At 43.0% G+C, this 18,680-nt stretch overlaps 1 protein-coding gene across 3 annotated transcripts; it reads right to left on the bottom strand.

The window, feature by feature from the left end:
- Nucleotides 1–9,016: 9,016 nt before the first annotated feature.
- Nucleotides 9,017–15,681, bottom strand: LOC136752550 (outer dynein arm-docking complex subunit 3). Of its 3 annotated transcripts, XM_066707966.1 has the most exons (9): nt 15,376–15,676; nt 14,740–14,990; nt 13,641–13,762; nt 13,400–13,477; nt 12,914–13,081; nt 11,433–11,534; nt 11,226–11,351; nt 10,007–10,116; nt 9,017–9,279 (listed from the first exon to the last, which is right to left on the bottom strand). In XM_066707966.1, the coding sequence occupies exons 2-9, from the start codon at nt 14,801–14,803 to the stop codon at nt 9,246–9,248; spliced, it is 804 nt and encodes a 267-aa protein (XP_066564063.1). In that variant the 5' UTR covers nt 14,804–14,990; nt 15,376–15,676; the 3' UTR covers nt 9,017–9,245. The 3 variants fall into 3 exon arrangements, with proteins under 3 accessions (XP_066564063.1, XP_066564066.1, XP_066564064.1); XM_066707969.1 differs by lacking the exon at nt 11,433–11,534 and having other exon boundaries at nt 15,376–15,681; XM_066707967.1 differs by having other exon boundaries at nt 14,740–15,676.
- Between the last annotated feature and the right edge of the window lie 2,999 nt (nt 15,682–18,680).

The raw sequence follows: 18,680 nt of genomic DNA, 5'->3' as shown, positions 1-18,680 counted from the left end.
CTGAGACGCATACACTATACTGAGACACATACACTATATACTGAGACGCACACACTACATACTGAGACGCATACACTATACTGAGACGCATACACTACATACTAAGACGCATACACTACATACTGAGACGCATACACTACATACTGAGACGCATACACTATACTGAGACGCATACACTACATACTGAGACGCATACACTACATACTGAGACGCATACACTATACTGAGACGCATACACTACATACTGAGACCCATACACTACATACTAAGACGCACACACTACATACTGAGATGCATACACTATACTGAGACGCATACACTACATACTAAGACGCATACACTACATACTGAGACGCATACACTATACTGAGACACATACACTATACTGAGACGCATACACTATACTGAGACGCATACACTACATACTAAGACGCACACACTACATACTGAGACACATACACTACATACTAAGACGCACACACTATATACTAAGACGCATACACTATATATTGATCCCCCTGTGTCCCTCCCCTGAGCTCTGACTGTGACTTCACATCTTGTCTGCAATTATTAGCTCACAAGCATGTAGGACCTGGATTTACTCTATTTGTTCTTATGCGCTTTTGTGATTTTGAACTTGTAATTTGTACTGTTTTGATCTGTAATTGTATACTGTATTGCACTTTTAATAATGTTCTTATGTTGTGTAAGTTGCCCTGGATAAGGGCGTCTGTAATAAATAAATAATAGTAATATATAATAATATTGAAATGTAATCATGTTCCACTGGAACCCCGGGATCTCTGGCTAAACACAGCTGTCACACCCGCGACATGTGCGGCTCGATCTTCATAAAACACCTTTGAAACGAAAATGCTGTTGTGCCCTTGAGCAAGATACTTCACTTCGATTACTCCAGTAAAATGCCCAGCTGTATAAATGGGTGCAAATGTAAGTCGCCCTGGATAAGAGTGTCTGCTAAATGACAAATAATGTAATGTAATTTAAAGAGATTTTCGAGTTTAAACCAACCGCAAAGTAACCGATGTATAAACTCCATGTGTGATTGTATCTCTTGTTTTTCCTTATTCAAAGCAGTATTTGTCTTAAGTTTTTTTTTATTTTAGCAATGGATGTGTATGCATCTTGTAATATTAGTCCTTTATCCCTGCTAGATAGCACTTCTCAGTTTTATTTGCTTCTTGCGTTTTTGATTGTTTTCCTCCTTGCTCCCTTTCCTGTAGCCCTCGGCTGACCCTACATCTTGACAGCACTTAGCTTTTACCGTCCAGGATGTAGGACCTCACTTACTGTACCTGCTTGTTTAAATTGTAAATTGGAATTTGTAAAATGTATTTTGAATTGCTATGTTTAGTTTAATTGAATTTGTAATGATTGATGCCTTTTACTTAACTGTATTTTTGCACTTTGTTTTACACTTATTTTGTAAGTCGCCCTGGATAAGGGCGTCTGCCAAGAAGTAATAATAATAATAATGTGCAATTTTGGGGGACCGGACACAGAATCTCCACGACACGACTTCAAAGGTTTGTAAAGAATATTATACATTCATTTTATTACATACACATATATACATATACACACACACACACACACAATTCAGTTTGTGATGGTTATTGGAGATTCCCTCCTGAGGAGTCGTCGATGGTCATGTCAAGATGCCAGACAGTGACCTTGACTTTGGATTCAGCTGCACTCCAGGTGCCTGTGTGTTGATACTCCGCCAGGAAGCGCTGAGCACCACCATGGTCAAACAGCCAGACTTGCTCCAGGGAACAACATCACCCAGAGAAATACCATCGAAGAAGCAGGGAAAGATTTCGCCTGTCTTATCCAGTCAGTGCAGAGCAGATGGAATAAGGTAATAACCTTAATAAGAGTGGTGCTGTGTTCTTGTCTAATGAAAATGACCCTCTACCATCACTGTTTGTTTTGCTTTTATTGAAAATCAGATGTATTTTTAAATAATATATTTATACATTTTTTATTTTCCTGATAACACTAACTGAAACCAAGTGAAACTGAAAGACTAATCTACACTCACCTAAAGGATTATTAGGAACACCATACTAATACTGTGTTTGACCCCCTTTCGCCTTCAGAACTGCCTTAATTCTACGTGGCATTGATTCAACAAGGTGCTGAAAGCATTCTTTAGAAATGTTGGCCCATATTGATAGGATAGCATCTTGCAGTTGATGGAGATTTGTGGGATGCACATCCAGGGCACGAAGCTCCCGTTCCACCACATCCCAAAGATGCTCTATTGGGTTGAGATCTGGTGACTGTGGGGGCCAGTTTAGTACAGTGAACTCATTGTCATGTTCAAGAAACCAATTTGAAATGATTCGACCTTTGTGACATGGTGCATTATCCTGCTGGAAGTAGCCATCAGAGGATGGGTACATGGTGGTCATAAAGGGATGGACATGGTCAGAAACAATGCTCAGGTAGGCCGTGGCATTTAAACGATGCCCAATTGGCACTAAGGGGCCAAGAAAACATCCCCCACACCATTACACCACCACCACCAGCCTGCACAGTGGTAACAAGGCTTGATGGATCCATGTTCTCATTCTGTTTATGCCAAATTCTGACTCTATCAGAATTTCTCAACAGAAATCGAGACTCATCAGACCAGGCAACATTTTTCCAGTCTTCAACTGTCCAATTTTGGTGAGCTTGTGCAAATTGTAGCCTCTTTTTCCTATTTGTAGTGGAGATGAGTGGTACCCGGTGGGGTCTTCTGCTGTTGTAGCCCATCCGCCTCAAGGTTGTACGTGTTGTGGCTTCACAAATGCTTTGCTGCATACCTCGGTTGTAACGAGTGGTTATTTCAGTCAAAGTTGCTCTTCTATCAGCTTGAATCAGTCGGCCCATTCTCCTCTGACCTCTAGCATCAACAAGGCATTTTCGCCCACAGGACTGCCGCATACTGGATGTTTTTCCCTTTTCACACCATTCTTTGTAAACCCTAGAAATGGTTGTGCATGAAAATCCCAGTAACTGAGCAGATTGTGAAATACTCAGACCGGCCCGTCTGGCACCAACAACCATGCCACGGTCAAAATTGCTTAAATCACCTTTCTTTCCCATTCAGACATTCAGTTTGGAGTTCAGGAGATTGTCTTGACCAGGACCACACCCCTAAATGCATTGAAGCAACTGCCATGTGATTGGTTGGTTAGATAATTGCATTAATGAGAAATTGAACAGGTGTGCCTAATAATCCTTTAGGTGAGTGTATATAGTAGTACACTGATTTAAACTACACAGAGGAGTGTTTTTCATAGCACACCCCTCATTCATGACCTATTCTTAATTACAAAGGCGCCTTACTGTGGGGTGGAACACCAAGATTTGCTGTGCTAAGAGTACCACCGGATTGCGGCCAGCAAGAAGATACGGTATGTGTGAAATGGTATTCTCTGAATCTTTGCGGAGTCTGAAATCCTGTGTATTCTGTCACCCATTGCAGGCCCGTAGCCAGCCTAGTGGAAGGGGGGGTTCTTTTTTTTTTTAAGTGGACATTTTTGCCGTTTTTCCCCTCATTTTGTATTTAATTATGAGGTTCAAATATTTCATTTTGGTGACTTTTTATGCACTAATTTGTGCTGGATTAGCTTGTCTGCTGGTATCTTAATGAGCACACTTTTTGATGCACCAAAAATATTTACTACAGTGTTGTCAAATTGCTTGTACCACCTTTTTCAGTCCAAACACACACACACACACGTGTGAATGGAGCACTGACACAGAGGAACACACATCACACATATTCAGGGTAAAAACCTTCTGAATCGGTCACTGTTGCTAGCTGGTTCCACTGAATGGATCATGGTCAGAATTGACTTGACACATGCTACACCCCTCCACTGAGTTTTGTGAAAATCGGTCTTGTAGTTTTTGCGTAATCCTGACAGACACAGACACACACGAGTGAAAACCTTCTGCTCCTGTGGGGTTGACGACTGTTAGCTAGCACGTAGCAAGCGTTAGCTATCTCAACTGTTAGGTTAGGTAGTAAATATAACAAGCTTACCCTGTTTGGCAGTCTTTTTGAACATACGTTCAATATTCTGCGACAATGACGCTGCTGCCTGCTCTTTTCGCTCCATACTCACTATCCAGGTGGATGTCGTTGGCCTCACAGATTTTGCTATGAGTGCATAACCTCGGTTGCTGCGCATGTAATACTCCTGTAAAGGATGATATTAATGAACATAAAAAAAACTGACTTAAATTCTGGACCTTTGGCAGTGAGGGGGGCGGGGGTCGTTCGAACTACCCGAACCCCCGTCTACGGGCATGCATTTCTCTATTATTTTACCACAAAATAAATAGGCAGTTCGATTCCTCATGATTTCTTGTTGATACCTTTCGGGTCCTCTCCACTGTGGAACACTTCCCTGCTTGGAACTCAGATCTGTGGTGCGCTGACGGGGTTCACCTGAGCGATAATGCTGGCATGCCCATCTTTGCTCAGCTGATGTGGTGTGCAGCATATGTACAGCCAGGCCCGCCGTCAGGGGGGGTCAAAGGCCCAGGGGGGCCCATGCAAATGTCTATGGTTGACCCTTAAATGGGATCAAGTACAACAATTTACATACTGACTTATATCACTGAATATAGAATGTATATGTATTTACATGATAAATAAATGTATTGTTATCATTAAAACACATTTCAACTTGTCATGTGATACCCCATCCCCCATTATTGTGAAAATGGTGCGGTCGCAGCACTTGTCCAGTCAGAGGTGCGGAACACGCGCTGTGCATCGAGCAGCTCCTGTGAAGCGGGACTGACCAGCGAGGCAAAGTGCCTCAGCAAAGGCAAAAATCAGGGGCTCAACAAAGAAAAGCCAGGGGACAGAGAGGAAAAGTAAACGAAAGAAGCAGACAGGCAATGGCCACATTTCTTGCCAAGCATGAAGCGCCAGGTATGACTGGCGAAGCTGAACGTGGCAAAAGCGAGGAGCTGGGAAGATTAGTAAATAAAACTTCAGCTCACTGGCACGACCTCTTGTAGCACCCGGGACCTCGGCAGCGGCTACGGGTGCGAATGAGGGGAGCAGCGTTGTGGGAGACAGCAGCCAGACAGTTCATTTCAAAATACATTGTTTTATTAATTAAAATGTACACGTATTTATTTGATTACAATACATTTAATACAAGGTTTAAAATACACTAAACATAACCAGTGAACAGTGCAGGCGAGAGGATCAGCAGTGGGGATTATAAATACTTTTTTATTGTTTAAGTATTTTACATTACAAATTTAAAAACATTCAAAATTGTAATACTTACGATTAAAAAAAAAAAAAGTAAAAATTCTAAAATCACTTAAAATGTTTTAAATCTTAATGTGATTTAAATTCAAAACAAAAAATACAAACTCAAATAACATGTGCCATAAATTCAAATGAAATGGTGCTTTAAAGGCAAACTGCCAATCAACAAAAAAAGTCAAATGCATTGAAATTAACTGGAAGTGCATCAGATGAATCAAAAAACAAATAAAACAATAAAATAAAGACAAAACCAAAACAATCTGATGCATTTAAAATTAAAATCCAAACGGCCAATGCATTTGACAAAATAACAGAACAAAACAACCAAAAAAAAACAAAAACAAAACAAGTGCATTTTAAAATCAAATAATTCTTTAGAAACAATTAAAAATAATTTTAAAAGCAATCATTCATTAAGAGGTTGAAAAGATCTTGAACTCGGGCTCCAGCAGGGGAAGATGGCCGTCCCCGGAGGTGACCTGAGCTCCCCCAGAGCTTGTATTTGCCAGTTCTTGAAGGCTTCCTCCTTGCCCCTCTGGTGGACCTCCAGATTGACATAGTCCCTAACTAGGACCATGCCCCTCCGCGCGATGATGACTGGGTCCAGCTCCTGCTTATTGAACAGACAGATATTCCGTCCCTCCCACAGGGCATGTTTCACTGCGCAGACGACACGCCACCAGCACCTCAGGGTTGATGATGTGACTCCCGTGGCTGGACCATAAAGGATCTGCTGGGTGGTCGCCCGCACAGGAATGGCAAACCTGCAGAGGAACGGAGAAAACAGGAGCCAGACATTGCAAGTGGAGGGGCAATCCCTAAAGATATGAGCCTCTGTCTCCTTTCCCAGGCAACCCTTGTCAAAAGGGACTCACAGCCATCCAAGAGACATCTTTCTGCATGTTTGTGAGGCAAACGTGCGTAGCATTAGCCCAGATAAACCAGCAGGTTTCAGGAGGGAAATCTATACGGGTAGATCTCATCTGACTACACATGGTCTTGTAATCCCAGGAGGCCAGCACGACTTTATGGAGGCCTACTTCAAGCGCAAAGGCTCAGAGCGCCCTGTAGAACAGCAGGGGATCCCACGAGTGCGGCCTGGTGTTATCCATGGCGCAGAGGCCGAATGGTCTCAGGCTGCTGGCAAAATAAAAGCGGTTCATAAAACTCACGCAGCCTGGATGATCTTGACCACATATGCCAGCCCCTGCGCCTTAATAAGCCGCACGACCAAAGCTTTTCGTCCATTCCCCACTGCCTCTGCTCGGCCGTCCTCTCACCTGCACTGTCCCGGGAGCGGCCGCCCCGTCACTGCCCACACAGGGGCTTTAAATACTCCAAATTAATAATTCAATTAAACAGTGCACTGCACGGGGACTGGAGGGGGAGAACAAATTAAAACATGCAAATGTCAAATACGTGCATTGAATTGAAATCAAAGTGCAAAACGTGCAGTGGGCAGAGACCGCTACACTTCAATTAACGTCCCGTTGTCTAAACTGATTGGAAATCAGCGCCGGCACCACCCCCAAGTCATTGAGTAGCGCTCACGTTATCGTCCGCATATTCATGTTTTAGGTCGGGTTCTTGTGTGGAGATTTTCACAGTTATGGGCAAAAACTGCAGAATCCTCCGCTCCCATTGGAGATCCGCGCAGAACTGCGGAAAGCTGCACTTCACGAACGAGATGTTAGTGTTATTATGCCAGTTTATGCTGCGGTGCGGCACTGTGGGACGGGAAGGTGACAAAAACTGTATGTCTGTCCTGTTGTGATTAATTGTGTTCAGCAATGGACGTATTTTGCATTTTGTTTCAAGTTATCAAATGGAGAAATGACCACACATTCATATTTAACACTGACAATTTACATACTTCATAAAGTTGGAAAAAGAAAGCTGTAAATTCTCAAAAATAAATAAATTATGCCTTTGGTTTGTAGAGTACATTAGTGCACATTCATTCTCACTGCATTATTTTTGTCTTAAAACATAAGTGCCACACAAGGTAGATTTATCTACCAGTTTTAGTTATTTTACAAAATGTAAAAGCAGTAGATATGAAGTAAATATACACTGAAAAAAACGAAGGTGCATTGGTAATGATTGAGTGCAAGTGCAAACAAAACAACAATATGGAAGGGTTACTAATGCAGCCAAATGAACAACTTCTACTTATTGCATGTAACGCCAGAGCAATAGAGAATCTGTGGGACGTTGTTTGAATGTACTTTAGCATTATAATCCTCAAACTTAATGTGTGTTGAAATGTGATTCATGCATTTTACTGCACTGTAGCAAAACTGCAATATTTAAATGATGTATTCATTGTATGATGCACTTTATTCTTTAATGGGGTGACATGCTTTGTGTTGGGGTAAAATTGCTTTCCAGTAAGATTCTAGTTAAAACTTGCTCTTACAAGGGTTTCCTTGTTCTCATTAGGATTTCTCTGCTCATATCTCTGTGGCAGATACAAATAATTTCTACTGCCGTGGACATTCTTTAGTTAATGAACCAACACTATATAACATGTTCTTATCAGTGTAGTGTGTGCTGTGTCCTTGGTACCAGTGCTTCCATGTCTGGATTAAATATTGTTTCCCCAATTATAAAGAACACCTCATGAATTATTGCTTCCGTGTCTCGGGACTGCCCCGGGACATACGCCAAGAAAATATCATCCAGGTTGGGGACGCCCCCGAACCTCCTTTGAAATATTGCTTGTAGATGTATAAAAGGCTGTGTGAAACTTTCAATAAAGAAGATAAACGAACAGACATTGTGTCAGTGACTTTACTTCCCGGGCCTGTCTCCTGCTGAGAGTCTACACTGTCACTGGAAGCGCTCACTGGGGTGCCTGATTCACTGGGATCCGAAGGGTTGCTCTCTGAAGCTTTCTACCATAACACTTTGGCATGGTGTTCCACTATATATAATTAAGATTGATTTAATTTGACTGAGGATTAAAGATTCTCATTGTCAAATATAAAAAGGCTCATATTCCAAAAATGATCAAGCTAGTGAAGTGCTATTACTGTTGCTTTTTTATATTGTAAATTGACAAAAAATCTGTGAGCAACAATGGAACCTGCATATTTATAATCTTTTTCGGGAATTCACTAATTAGCTTTGTAACGTGTGATGAAACTGTGAAGTCATTAATAAGGCATGAATCATACATGTAAAGCACCCCCCACACAGATGACCTGGATGGCACCGACCCATCTCAACCTGTTTTGCAGAGGAAGACGGCAGCATGGAGTTCAGAAAGTAAGTCATACATCCATTAAAGCCCTGTCCATTCATCTCAACACTTACTACTGCTGCTCTGTTGTGAGAATATAATAATCCCTGTTAAATATTTGGACTGAGTCATTGACCCACAAATGAATAATGAGCTCGTTAACCATGGTGCACAAAGGTACAGACAAATCAACTAAAGCATATTAAAGACCGCGACTGAACTCTGACCATCTTTCAGTCCTGGGGCAGATCTGGGCATTAAAAAGCAGAGCCACGCCTATCAGACTGAAAAAACAAGAGAAGAATGGTCAGAGTTCATTATTCGTACATTCCTTATCAAGCGGTGGTAGAAACTCAACTAAATCCAGCCCCCTTTACCTTAGTAGGCTGTGACGGTCAACAGTGGGCACCAGAAATAACATTCACTTCTCCAGTGCCTTGAAAAACGATTTCCATTGGTTCTAAGTGTTTCATTTACTTTATTTCACCTTAAAACATGTCAAAGAACTTTAAATTGAAATGTGAAATCATACATTTTTTATAACTGTAAAAAGAAAAACATTTTCAAACAGGTCAAAACAAATATCTTCCAGGCTACTAACTGCCTTCTTCTACTTCTTCCTCTTCTCCTTCCCCTTGGTGTGGGAGGCGACGATGCGCTGGGACTGGCACTTCAGCACGTCGCGCTTCAGAACTTCTGGGACGTCTTCGCCACTTGTCCTCTACAACACAGCAGGGGACAGAAGAGGGTCACACGCCGAAAATGGGGAACTTTTATCAGAACCGCTCAGTACAAATGGGTCTGGTCTGGCTCCGGTTAGTGGCTTTGAAAGCTCTAGCAAGCTCAGCGAGAGATGTTACAACCGTGACAACCAGCACTCTGTTACACACGCTGCTTCCAGAGGTGTCGGAAATATGATGTTAGTGGAAAACAACGCAAGGAAAGAGAAAATGACATTATTGGCAGTTTGATCCTCATGTTGTTGTAGTCTGGGGGATTTCCTTTGATGCTGGTGAGGAACTAGACGCAAGCATTTGCAGATTACACGCCAGCCCACGAACGCTCAAGAATTAAACAATCAATTGCAAAATTGCAAAAATAAAAGCAGACCCTCATCCAGAGGCCAGAACTGTGTTCACTCATGAGAAAACACCACAAGAGCGACTGCTGAATATCCAGAATCGGTCAGGTTTTGAGAACAGAAGACCAGAGGCACCTCTACACAGAGAGAGGTGGGGGGTGGAACAAGCCCACAGTTTGGGATGATTCTCAAATGGAGGCGACTCTCGGGTCAAAGTGCCGAGCAGCCCGACGAGCACAGCGTCTTCCTCTCATTCCTAAACTCGGTGCTCTTTTGCTCTTCCCTATACAGTCCAAGTTCAACCATTGCTGGTGCAAAGACAAAAAAAAGTCAACGATGGCCCTGACTGGCCGATTCTCACACCTACCCTCCTCTCTGCTGTTTTATCTCGTCCACCTGTTTCCTGTACTCAGCCAGGATCTTCTCCCTCTCTCTGCTCTCCCTGTTCAGCATCTCCTCCTGCCTCTGGAGCTCCGCCTGATAGACACGGACAGACAGACAGACACACTCTAAGATTAACCCCCGGTTACACCCGCACACAGGTTCCCCTCCCATCTTTAAAGCGTGTCCAGACATCCCACCTCAACCCAGATCAGACAAGACTGCCTCCCACACTGGTATCTGAGGGTGACATACTCTCCTGTCATCAGTCAAAAACCATCTGTCAACATCAATAGAACATAAGAAAGTTTACAATCGAGAGGAGGCCATTCGCCCCATCGTGCTCGTTTGGTGTCCATTAATAACTGAGTGATCAAGGATCCTATCCAGTCTATTTTAAAATGTTCCCAAATTTTCAGCTTCTACCACATCGCTGGTGAGTTTGTTCAGATTGTGACGCCTCTCTGTGTGAAGAAGTGTCTCCTGTTTTCTGTCTTGAATGCCTTGAAGCCCAATTTCCATTTGTGTCCCGGGTGCGTGTGTCCCTGCTGATCTGGAAAAGCTCCTCTGGTTTGATGTGGTCGATGCCTTTCATGATTTTGAAGACTTGGATCAAGTCCCCACGTAGTCTCCTCTGTTCCAGGGTGAAAAGGTTCAGTTCCTCAGTCTCTCAGTAGGACATTCCCTTCAGACCTGGAATAAGTCTGGTTGCTCTCCTCTGAACTGCCTCTAGAGCAGCGATATCTTTCTTGAACTGTCCACAGTATCCAGATGAGCTCTAACTAGTGCATTGTACAGTCTGAACATCACTGCCCTTGTTCTCAATTCTACACTTTTGACAATATACCCTAGCATTTTGTTTGCCTTTTTTATTGCTTCCCCACATTGTTTGGATGGAGAAAGTGAGGAGTCCACGTAGACTCCTAGGTCTTTCTCATGCGTTACTTCATCCACTTCTATTCCTCCCATAGTGTAATTATAGTGGACATTTTTGTTACCTGCATGTATTACCTTGCACTTGTCCAAATTGAATTTCATTTGCCAGGTGTCGGCCCACAACTGAATATAATCAAACTCCCTTTGAATAAATAGCCTGTGCTGCCAACATTGTATCTGCTGAGCCACCTATTTTAGTATCATCTGCAAATGTGACAAGTTTGCTAACTATCCCAGAGTCCAGATCATTAATATAGATCAGAACTGACCTTGGCGGCGTCTCGGGAGAGGCACGCGTCTCTGTTTATGACCTCCAGCTTCTTCAGCTCCTGCCGCTGACGCAAGATCTCTGCTTCCAGGCCGTCCAGCTGGGTTTGGTGCGTCAAGCTCTCCGCCTGGGAGAAACATCACAGGAAGTGGGTGGGGGCAGGGGGTTGGGGAAGGACAGCCTCAACTGCAGGTAACAACTTCCCTACCTGGAGGTGGGCCTTCAGTTCCAGGTACACCTGCGTTATATGCTCGGCTGCCTGGCACTTGAGCTGAGCCTTCTCCAGCCGGTTCTCCAGCATCCTGAGGTTCTGAAACAGCACAACAGGAACGGGGGGGCGAGTGAAGCAGTCTCGACATGGGGACACAGAACACCCCCTTCCCCTCAAAACCCAGGGCCTTAAAACTGTTCCAACTTCAACGCACCTCCCTCTGGAACAGAAGGAAGACCCCCTACACAGCAGATGGTTGCACTCCTGGTTGTCCCTGCTTACACAAAGTGGTGCTGATGCAGCCCCGCCCCGAAAAAAGCCTATTTCCCACAGGTTTAAGGAAGACGATAACTACGATAACTGATAACTAGCAAAGCTTCAGGCACTGGGAATATTTCACCTGCTGAAAAGATCTTTTTAAAAATCTAATTTGAAATGGTGCAGGTTGTGAAAACCTGGAATGGCCCAACAAGCTGTGTGATGGAGGTGGATCTGCTCTCTCTTTACAATACACGTGATCAGAAACCTTCCCACAGAACAGATCTTCCCTCCACCAATCAAGAGAAACCTTAGGGGCCGTTTGCACAAAAGGTCTTCAATGCTTTTAAGACAATTGTTTAGGTCTTAGACTTAAATTTAAGCCCAAAATAAATAGGGCTGTTGCACGAAACCAAATGAAATCTGTCTGGTCTTAAAAGTCATTTCTAAAGTCTTACCAGGCTTACACATGGCAGCACATATGCCAGATCATTGTGAATTTTTAAATGAAACGATGAGAATGAGAGGATATTTAAGGACAGGCAAAACCTCTCTCATATAAATCATTAATAAAGACTTACATTTAGGTGAACTATTACAATACAAATTCAAATCTATTATCTAGTGTCTATTACACAGAATGACAACTATATTAACAATATTAATATTATTATTATATTACAATACTATATTAACTCTTATTAATTACAACAATACTTTTCAGCTTCCCCTTTTAATTCTAATAAGTCTAACTTTAACTCTAACTTTAACATTTTGATTTCTAGATCACGTTTTTCCCTTTAAAACAAAATATTTCCCTTCTGAAGTTCCTACACTTCAACATAAAGGTCCTCTCTTTAAAAACATAGTTTACACTTTATATTATTGATTCTACTGTATTTAAATGTAAAAGAAACAGTGAAGTAAAACTCAATTCTTAAAAAAAAACAAATTAAAAAGAACATTTAAGGGCGTACTATGGCGGGGTTGATGGCATTTGCGTGTTGTATCATTTCATTCCAGGCTTTGTTTTTGTCAGCATTTTCCTCTAAATTACCTGTTTTCTTATGATTAATTAGTTACTCAACTATTTAATAGTTTATAAGTTCTCCATCTTCTGTGAAATGTATATTTTTTACTTTACAAGCAGCCACATTCTTCACAAAAACAAAGTCTCTTTCCTGGGTCTGGAAAAGAACTGATTGAAAGAACTCCGATACCTTGGCCTCCTCTGCCGTGGGCTCAGGCTCGGAGCTCTCCTGTTGCATCTGGCTGTACTGAGCCTGCAGCTTCTTCAGGTAGCACTGGCGAATCTTTTTTTGGTGCCTCAGGGCGTTGAGCTTCTTCATCGTGTCACACGTCTTCTGCTCCACGATCTGCACAGCGGCCTGCGAACAGGGGAAGAGAGGAGAGGAACGCGTTTTTTGCGGAACCATCCTATGATGGATAGCACAACGCACGATTCCCTTACTAAGTTCAAATGTAGGCAGTTTGCCACGGATCGTGAAGCGGCCGCCACATTTTCCAAGCCCGTTGTTTCCAGTGGCATGATTTCAGTAAGAAGAAGTTGGGGAATACAGGTGCCTTGTACTGTAATATTTATCTCTGGTGGTTTAACATTATTCATAAGCTCTGATAAGGCCACCCTTCACTCAGCTAACTACAGAAGCCACTGAAAGCCCCGCAGGAGAGGGCAAAGAGCTCACCATCCCAGTCTTGTTCCTCATGGCAGCTCCCTCCACTCTGTTGTCCTGAAAAGCATCCTTTACCACCCGTTCGTCTCTCTGCCAAAACAAAGCAGCATCACTTCCTAATTCATCCCCATTTGTTTATTGAGATTCCCCTTTAACATCCCCAATAATCAACACAGGCCCATCAGAACAGACACACGAGTGTTGTTTTAAGCCAGAAGGCAGGAAGGAAAGACTGTAGCCGAAACCCTCTTACCGCTAAAGAGTCCGCCAGCTTCTTCTGCAACTTCTCGTTCTGCTGCCGGAGCTGCAGAATCGTTTCCTTGTTCTTCTGGATGGTACGCTGAGTGTCCTCATAGTAAGCACTGCTTTCCCTCTCTGGAAATCAGACATGGATCAGAGTTTTATACATGGGGTGGCCAGGGGGTGGACCACTCTACTTCAGGGGGTCCACAGACCATGACAGAAAATTAGTGTGTAACGCTAACCTGGCATCTAAGGAGCATGAATGAATCCTACGATTGCTGATTAGAGGTAGAAGTGATAATTCACTGAACCCAGAGTTGTTCAATGTGGCAGACAGTGTGGTCCAAAAGGGTCACTTCACTAGCACTCTTTAACACACTGTGAACAGTCAGTGTCTCCACCTCGGACCTGCAGCTCAACTCGCACCTTCAAATGCCCCTTTCCAACACACACAATTCTGTGAATTAGTAATATACCCCGGACAAAAATAAAGTGTTTCAATAAATGTATGTATTAGTTTCAAAACGGTTTCAGACCACTTACATTTAAATGTGTTAAAGAAGCTCTTTATAGGACATCCATATGAATACGTCACATCCCATCGGCTAATAACCAGGAATTGCTGCGACTGGGTTCCACACAATAACAAGCACGGAGTGCAACAAACCTCCGTAACATTACAAGAAATATACATTTAATCAAGAAGAGCGAATATGTGTGGAGATAATCTCTCTTCTTCATCTCGCAACCGACGTTAATCTCTCTTCCTCGGTTTGAAAAATGCGCCGCGATCTTCAAAATAACCGCCTCTTTCAACAGGCGCTGAAGTGAGATGTCACTCCGCATCAAACGGCCAGTAGCCAATGAAATGCCGGGGTGGCACCGGGGTGGCACCGGGGTGGCACCGGGGTGGCACCGGGGTGGCCAGTCACATGTCAGGCCTGTGCAGCGCCGCCCGGACTCCCCTCTGGCTCCGCCGGTGCTGCTCTCGTTTAAGTCGGGTGACGTTTCCGACAGAAGCTGCAACAGCGACGTCGCTCTTGCTGGTTTTGATACAGATGTGAGCGGATCAATGGCTGCCCTGCTTCAGGAGCTGCACAAACACCTACCGATTATCCGGATCCTCCTCCGCAGCTCGGCGATCTGCTCGGCGGTGCGCTGGTCGCGCTGCATCTTCACAGCTGCGCAGTCCGGCCAAATGACGCCCCTGAACGCGCGGCGCCAGGACGAGGCTCTGAGCAGGGCATGCTGGGAAGGGCATTGCTACACCTGCGCGTCTGCGACTGCGCCACAGCCGAGGGCGCCGTGTGATCAGGATGGAGAGGCTTGTGCGCACAGTTGAAAGGATCATGACGGAAGCCTATTAGTGCCAGAAATGTATATAACACTTTTGCGTTTTGAATATACATATACATCGGTTCCGAAATGTTGCTTCAAAAATATACACATTGGTTAAGAAAACGAAATGTTGTTTCAGATATACATTGTAGCGCCAATCAAGTCTAGGCTCACAGTCCTCAACAATCACAGTCAAAACAATTACTCGTCACAGATGCTTAGAAATAAATGTTTGGCTTGAAACAGCTGTTATAAACGAATTCCTTCACCACACATTTCAATCTAAAGAAAGGTTAACCAGACCCAAAGTCCCATTTTCCTTCTTTGCAGTTAACTGCACCTGCAATTCTGATTTCCTTTGGGTTCAACAGTTTACCACAAAGGAATTTGAGAATACCATGATTTACCTTGATCGCTATTCGTATGGCATGCTTCCTCTGGTAAACTGGGCTGTATTGAAACAGTGTGTATTAAAGTACTGTGAGTGCACGTAAAAAACACAATAACACATTGTAACATTTGGGCAGTACCACAGTAAAACATGTTCACAGTGCACAGATCCTATGGTAAATTGGCCAGGGAACACTTGCCTAAGGTTGGCACTTTGTACACCAAACAGCAGATATTGTTTTGCCCCATACAGAAATGAAATATTGTGCAATATATTATAAAAATATGTAGACATGCAATATAATGTAAGATATATTTAGTTCAAAATACATTTTCCTAAATGATATCTAAAATGCATTTAAGAATATATTTACATTAATATATTTCACCAAATGTATTTGTAATGTTTACAAAATATATGATTTCCAGTTTCAATAAAACATAAAGCACTGTAGTGAAATGCCCCAGTGTCAAACTCAGTTACTGGAGGTATGTATGGTCTACTAGCCATTGTCTGATTTGACTGGACAAAGTTGGGTCCTAAGTGGGTAGTAGCTGGTGAGGCTGGGCTCAGCTGGACTTGGGCTTTAGACAGGGGTTGCCAATATCTGCAACTCTACAGACCTGTATCTGTCTTAACTCAGTCCAATCAACTGGAATCTTCACTGCGGCTCAATTTGAAATAATGAAATACATATTAAACTAAATTAGTGAATAATGCTTTTAAAAATGGAGCGTGCTCAACTGTATATATACCAGTATACATTTTTAAATATGTTTTACATTAATACAAATGTGGTGGTGGCACTAGGTGACGCCCAGAGATCAAAGACAATAACTTTATTTTTATTTAAGTCCAGTTGGCGACAGCAAAACATGATTAAGCCAGGAGATCAGCCGACATGATCCAGGACATATCAAGGCAATTTACAATACTAAGCAGTCACATCCCAGCTAACACACAACGTTGTGGCAATAGACGTGCCTAATAGATCATAGACCGTCCTTACATAAGAACATAAGAACATAAGAAAGTTTACAATCGAGAGGAGGCCATTCGCCCCATCGTGCTAGTTTGTTGTCCATTAATAACTGAGTGATCCGAGGATCCTATCCAGTCTGTTTTTAAATGTTCCCAAACTTTCAGCTTCTACCACATCGCTGGGGAGTTTGTTCAGATTGTGACGCCTCTCTGTGGGAAGAAGTGTCTCCTGTTTTCTGTCTTGAATGCCTTGAAGCCCAATTTCCATTTTTGTCCCCGGGTGCGTGTGTCCCTGCTGATCTGGAAAAGCTCCTCTGGTTTGATGTGGTCGATGCCTTTCGTAATTTTGAAGACTTGGATCAAGTCCCCACGTAGTCTCCTCTGTTCCAGGGTGAAAAGGTTCAGGTCCTCAGTCCCTCAGTAGGACATTCCCTTCAGACCTGGAATAAGTCTGGTTGCTCTCCTCTGAACTGCCTCTAGAGCAGCGATATCTTCTTTGAAATGTGGAGCCCAGAACTGCTCACAGTATCCAGATGAGCTCTAACTAGTGCATTGTACAGTCTGAACATCACTGCCCTTGTTCTCAACACTACACTTTTGACAATATACCCTAACACTCTGTTTGCCTTTTTTATTGCTTCCCCACACTGTTTGGATGGAGAAAGTGAGGAGTCCACATAGACTCCTAGGTCTTTCTCATGCGTTACTTCATCCACTTCTAATCCTCCCATAGTGTAATTATAAAGGACATTTTTGTTACCTGCATGGTGCGATAATTCGCAAATGGAAGAAACACAAAATAACTGTCAGTCTCGGTCTGGGGCTCCATGCAAGATCTCACCTCGTGGAGTTTCAATGATCATGAGAACGGTGAGGAATCAGCCCAGAACTACACGGGAGGATCTTGTTAATGATCTCAAGGCAGCTGGGACCATAGTCACCAAGAAAACAATTGGTAACACACTACGCCTTGAAGGACTGAAATCCTGCAGCGCCCGCAAGGTCCCCCTGCTCAAGAAAGCACATGTACAGGCCAGTCTGAAGTTTGCCAATGAACATCTGAATGATTCAGAGGAGAACTGGGTGAAAGTGTTGTGGTCAGATGAGACCAAAATCAAGCTCTTTGGCATCAACTCAACTTGCTGTGTTTGGAGGAAGAGGAATGCTGCCTATGACTCCAAGAACACCATCCCCACCGTCAAACATGGAGGTGGAAACATTATGCTTTGGGGGTGTTTTTCTGTTAAGGGGACAGGACAACTGCACGACAGGACGATGGACGGGGCCATGTACCGTCAAATCTTGGGTGAGAACCTCCTTCCCTCAGCCAGGGCATTGAAAATGGGTCGTGGATGGGGATTCCAGCATGACAATGACCCAAAACACACAGCCAAGGCAACAAAGGAGTGGCTCAAGAAGAAGCACATTAAGGTCCTGGAGTGGCCTAGCCAGTCCCCAGACCTTAATCCCATAGAAAATCTGTGGAGGGAGCTGAAGGTTCGAGTTGCCAAACGTCAGCCTCGAAACCTTAATGACTTGGAGAGGATCTGCAAAGAGGAGTGGGACAAAATCCCTCCTGAGATGTGTGCAAACCTGGTGGCCAACTACAAGAAACGTCTGACCTCTGTGATTGTCAACAAGGGTTTTGCCACCAAGTACTAAGTCGAAGGGGTCAAATACTTATTTCCCTCATTAACATGCAAATCAATTTATAACTTTTTTGAAATGCATTTTTCTGGATTTTTTTGTTATTCTGTCTCTCATTGTTAAAATACACCTACCATTAAAATTATAGACTGATCATTTCTTTTTCAAATACTTTTTCCCCCACTGTATTCCTGCCTATAATTTTCTTGCTCATCAGTTACGATTAATTTGCAAAGGAACGCAAAATACTCAATAAATACCCCTCTTCAAACGTTATTGTTAGTTAATGTGAACAAGCCAGCAACTAATACATCAACAAGTCATGAAAAGTAATTTGTTAATGGTAACTAATGCATTAACTACTGCATGAATCCATGTACTGGTTTGTCTTTCTTCATGTCTGAATATTCAGATGCAGTAACTAAAGTGAACTAAACAGGACTCCTTTCAAGGATGACATATTTAGATGTTTGTTAATCCTAAGAGTTGTCAAAATAGTCACCAGATTATCCACGACAAATGTAATGATCTTATGAAATAACATTAAACACCTTCATTAACATGGAACATATTGATACTTTTAATAACTTGATACCTAATTCATCAGCAAATGGTTTATTGGATGTATTCTGGGACCTTTGTGCACCATGGTTAACGAGATCATTATTCATTTGTGGGTCAATGACTCAGCCC

Source organism: Amia ocellicauda, chromosome 7 (assembly GCF_036373705.1).
Source record: "Amia ocellicauda isolate fAmiCal2 chromosome 7, fAmiCal2.hap1, whole genome shotgun sequence".
Lineage (NCBI taxonomy): Eukaryota > Metazoa > Chordata > Actinopteri > Amiiformes > Amiidae > Amia > Amia ocellicauda.
The sequence above is the reverse complement of the archived record's forward strand: the minus strand, read 5'-3'. Positions and strand labels throughout refer to the sequence as shown.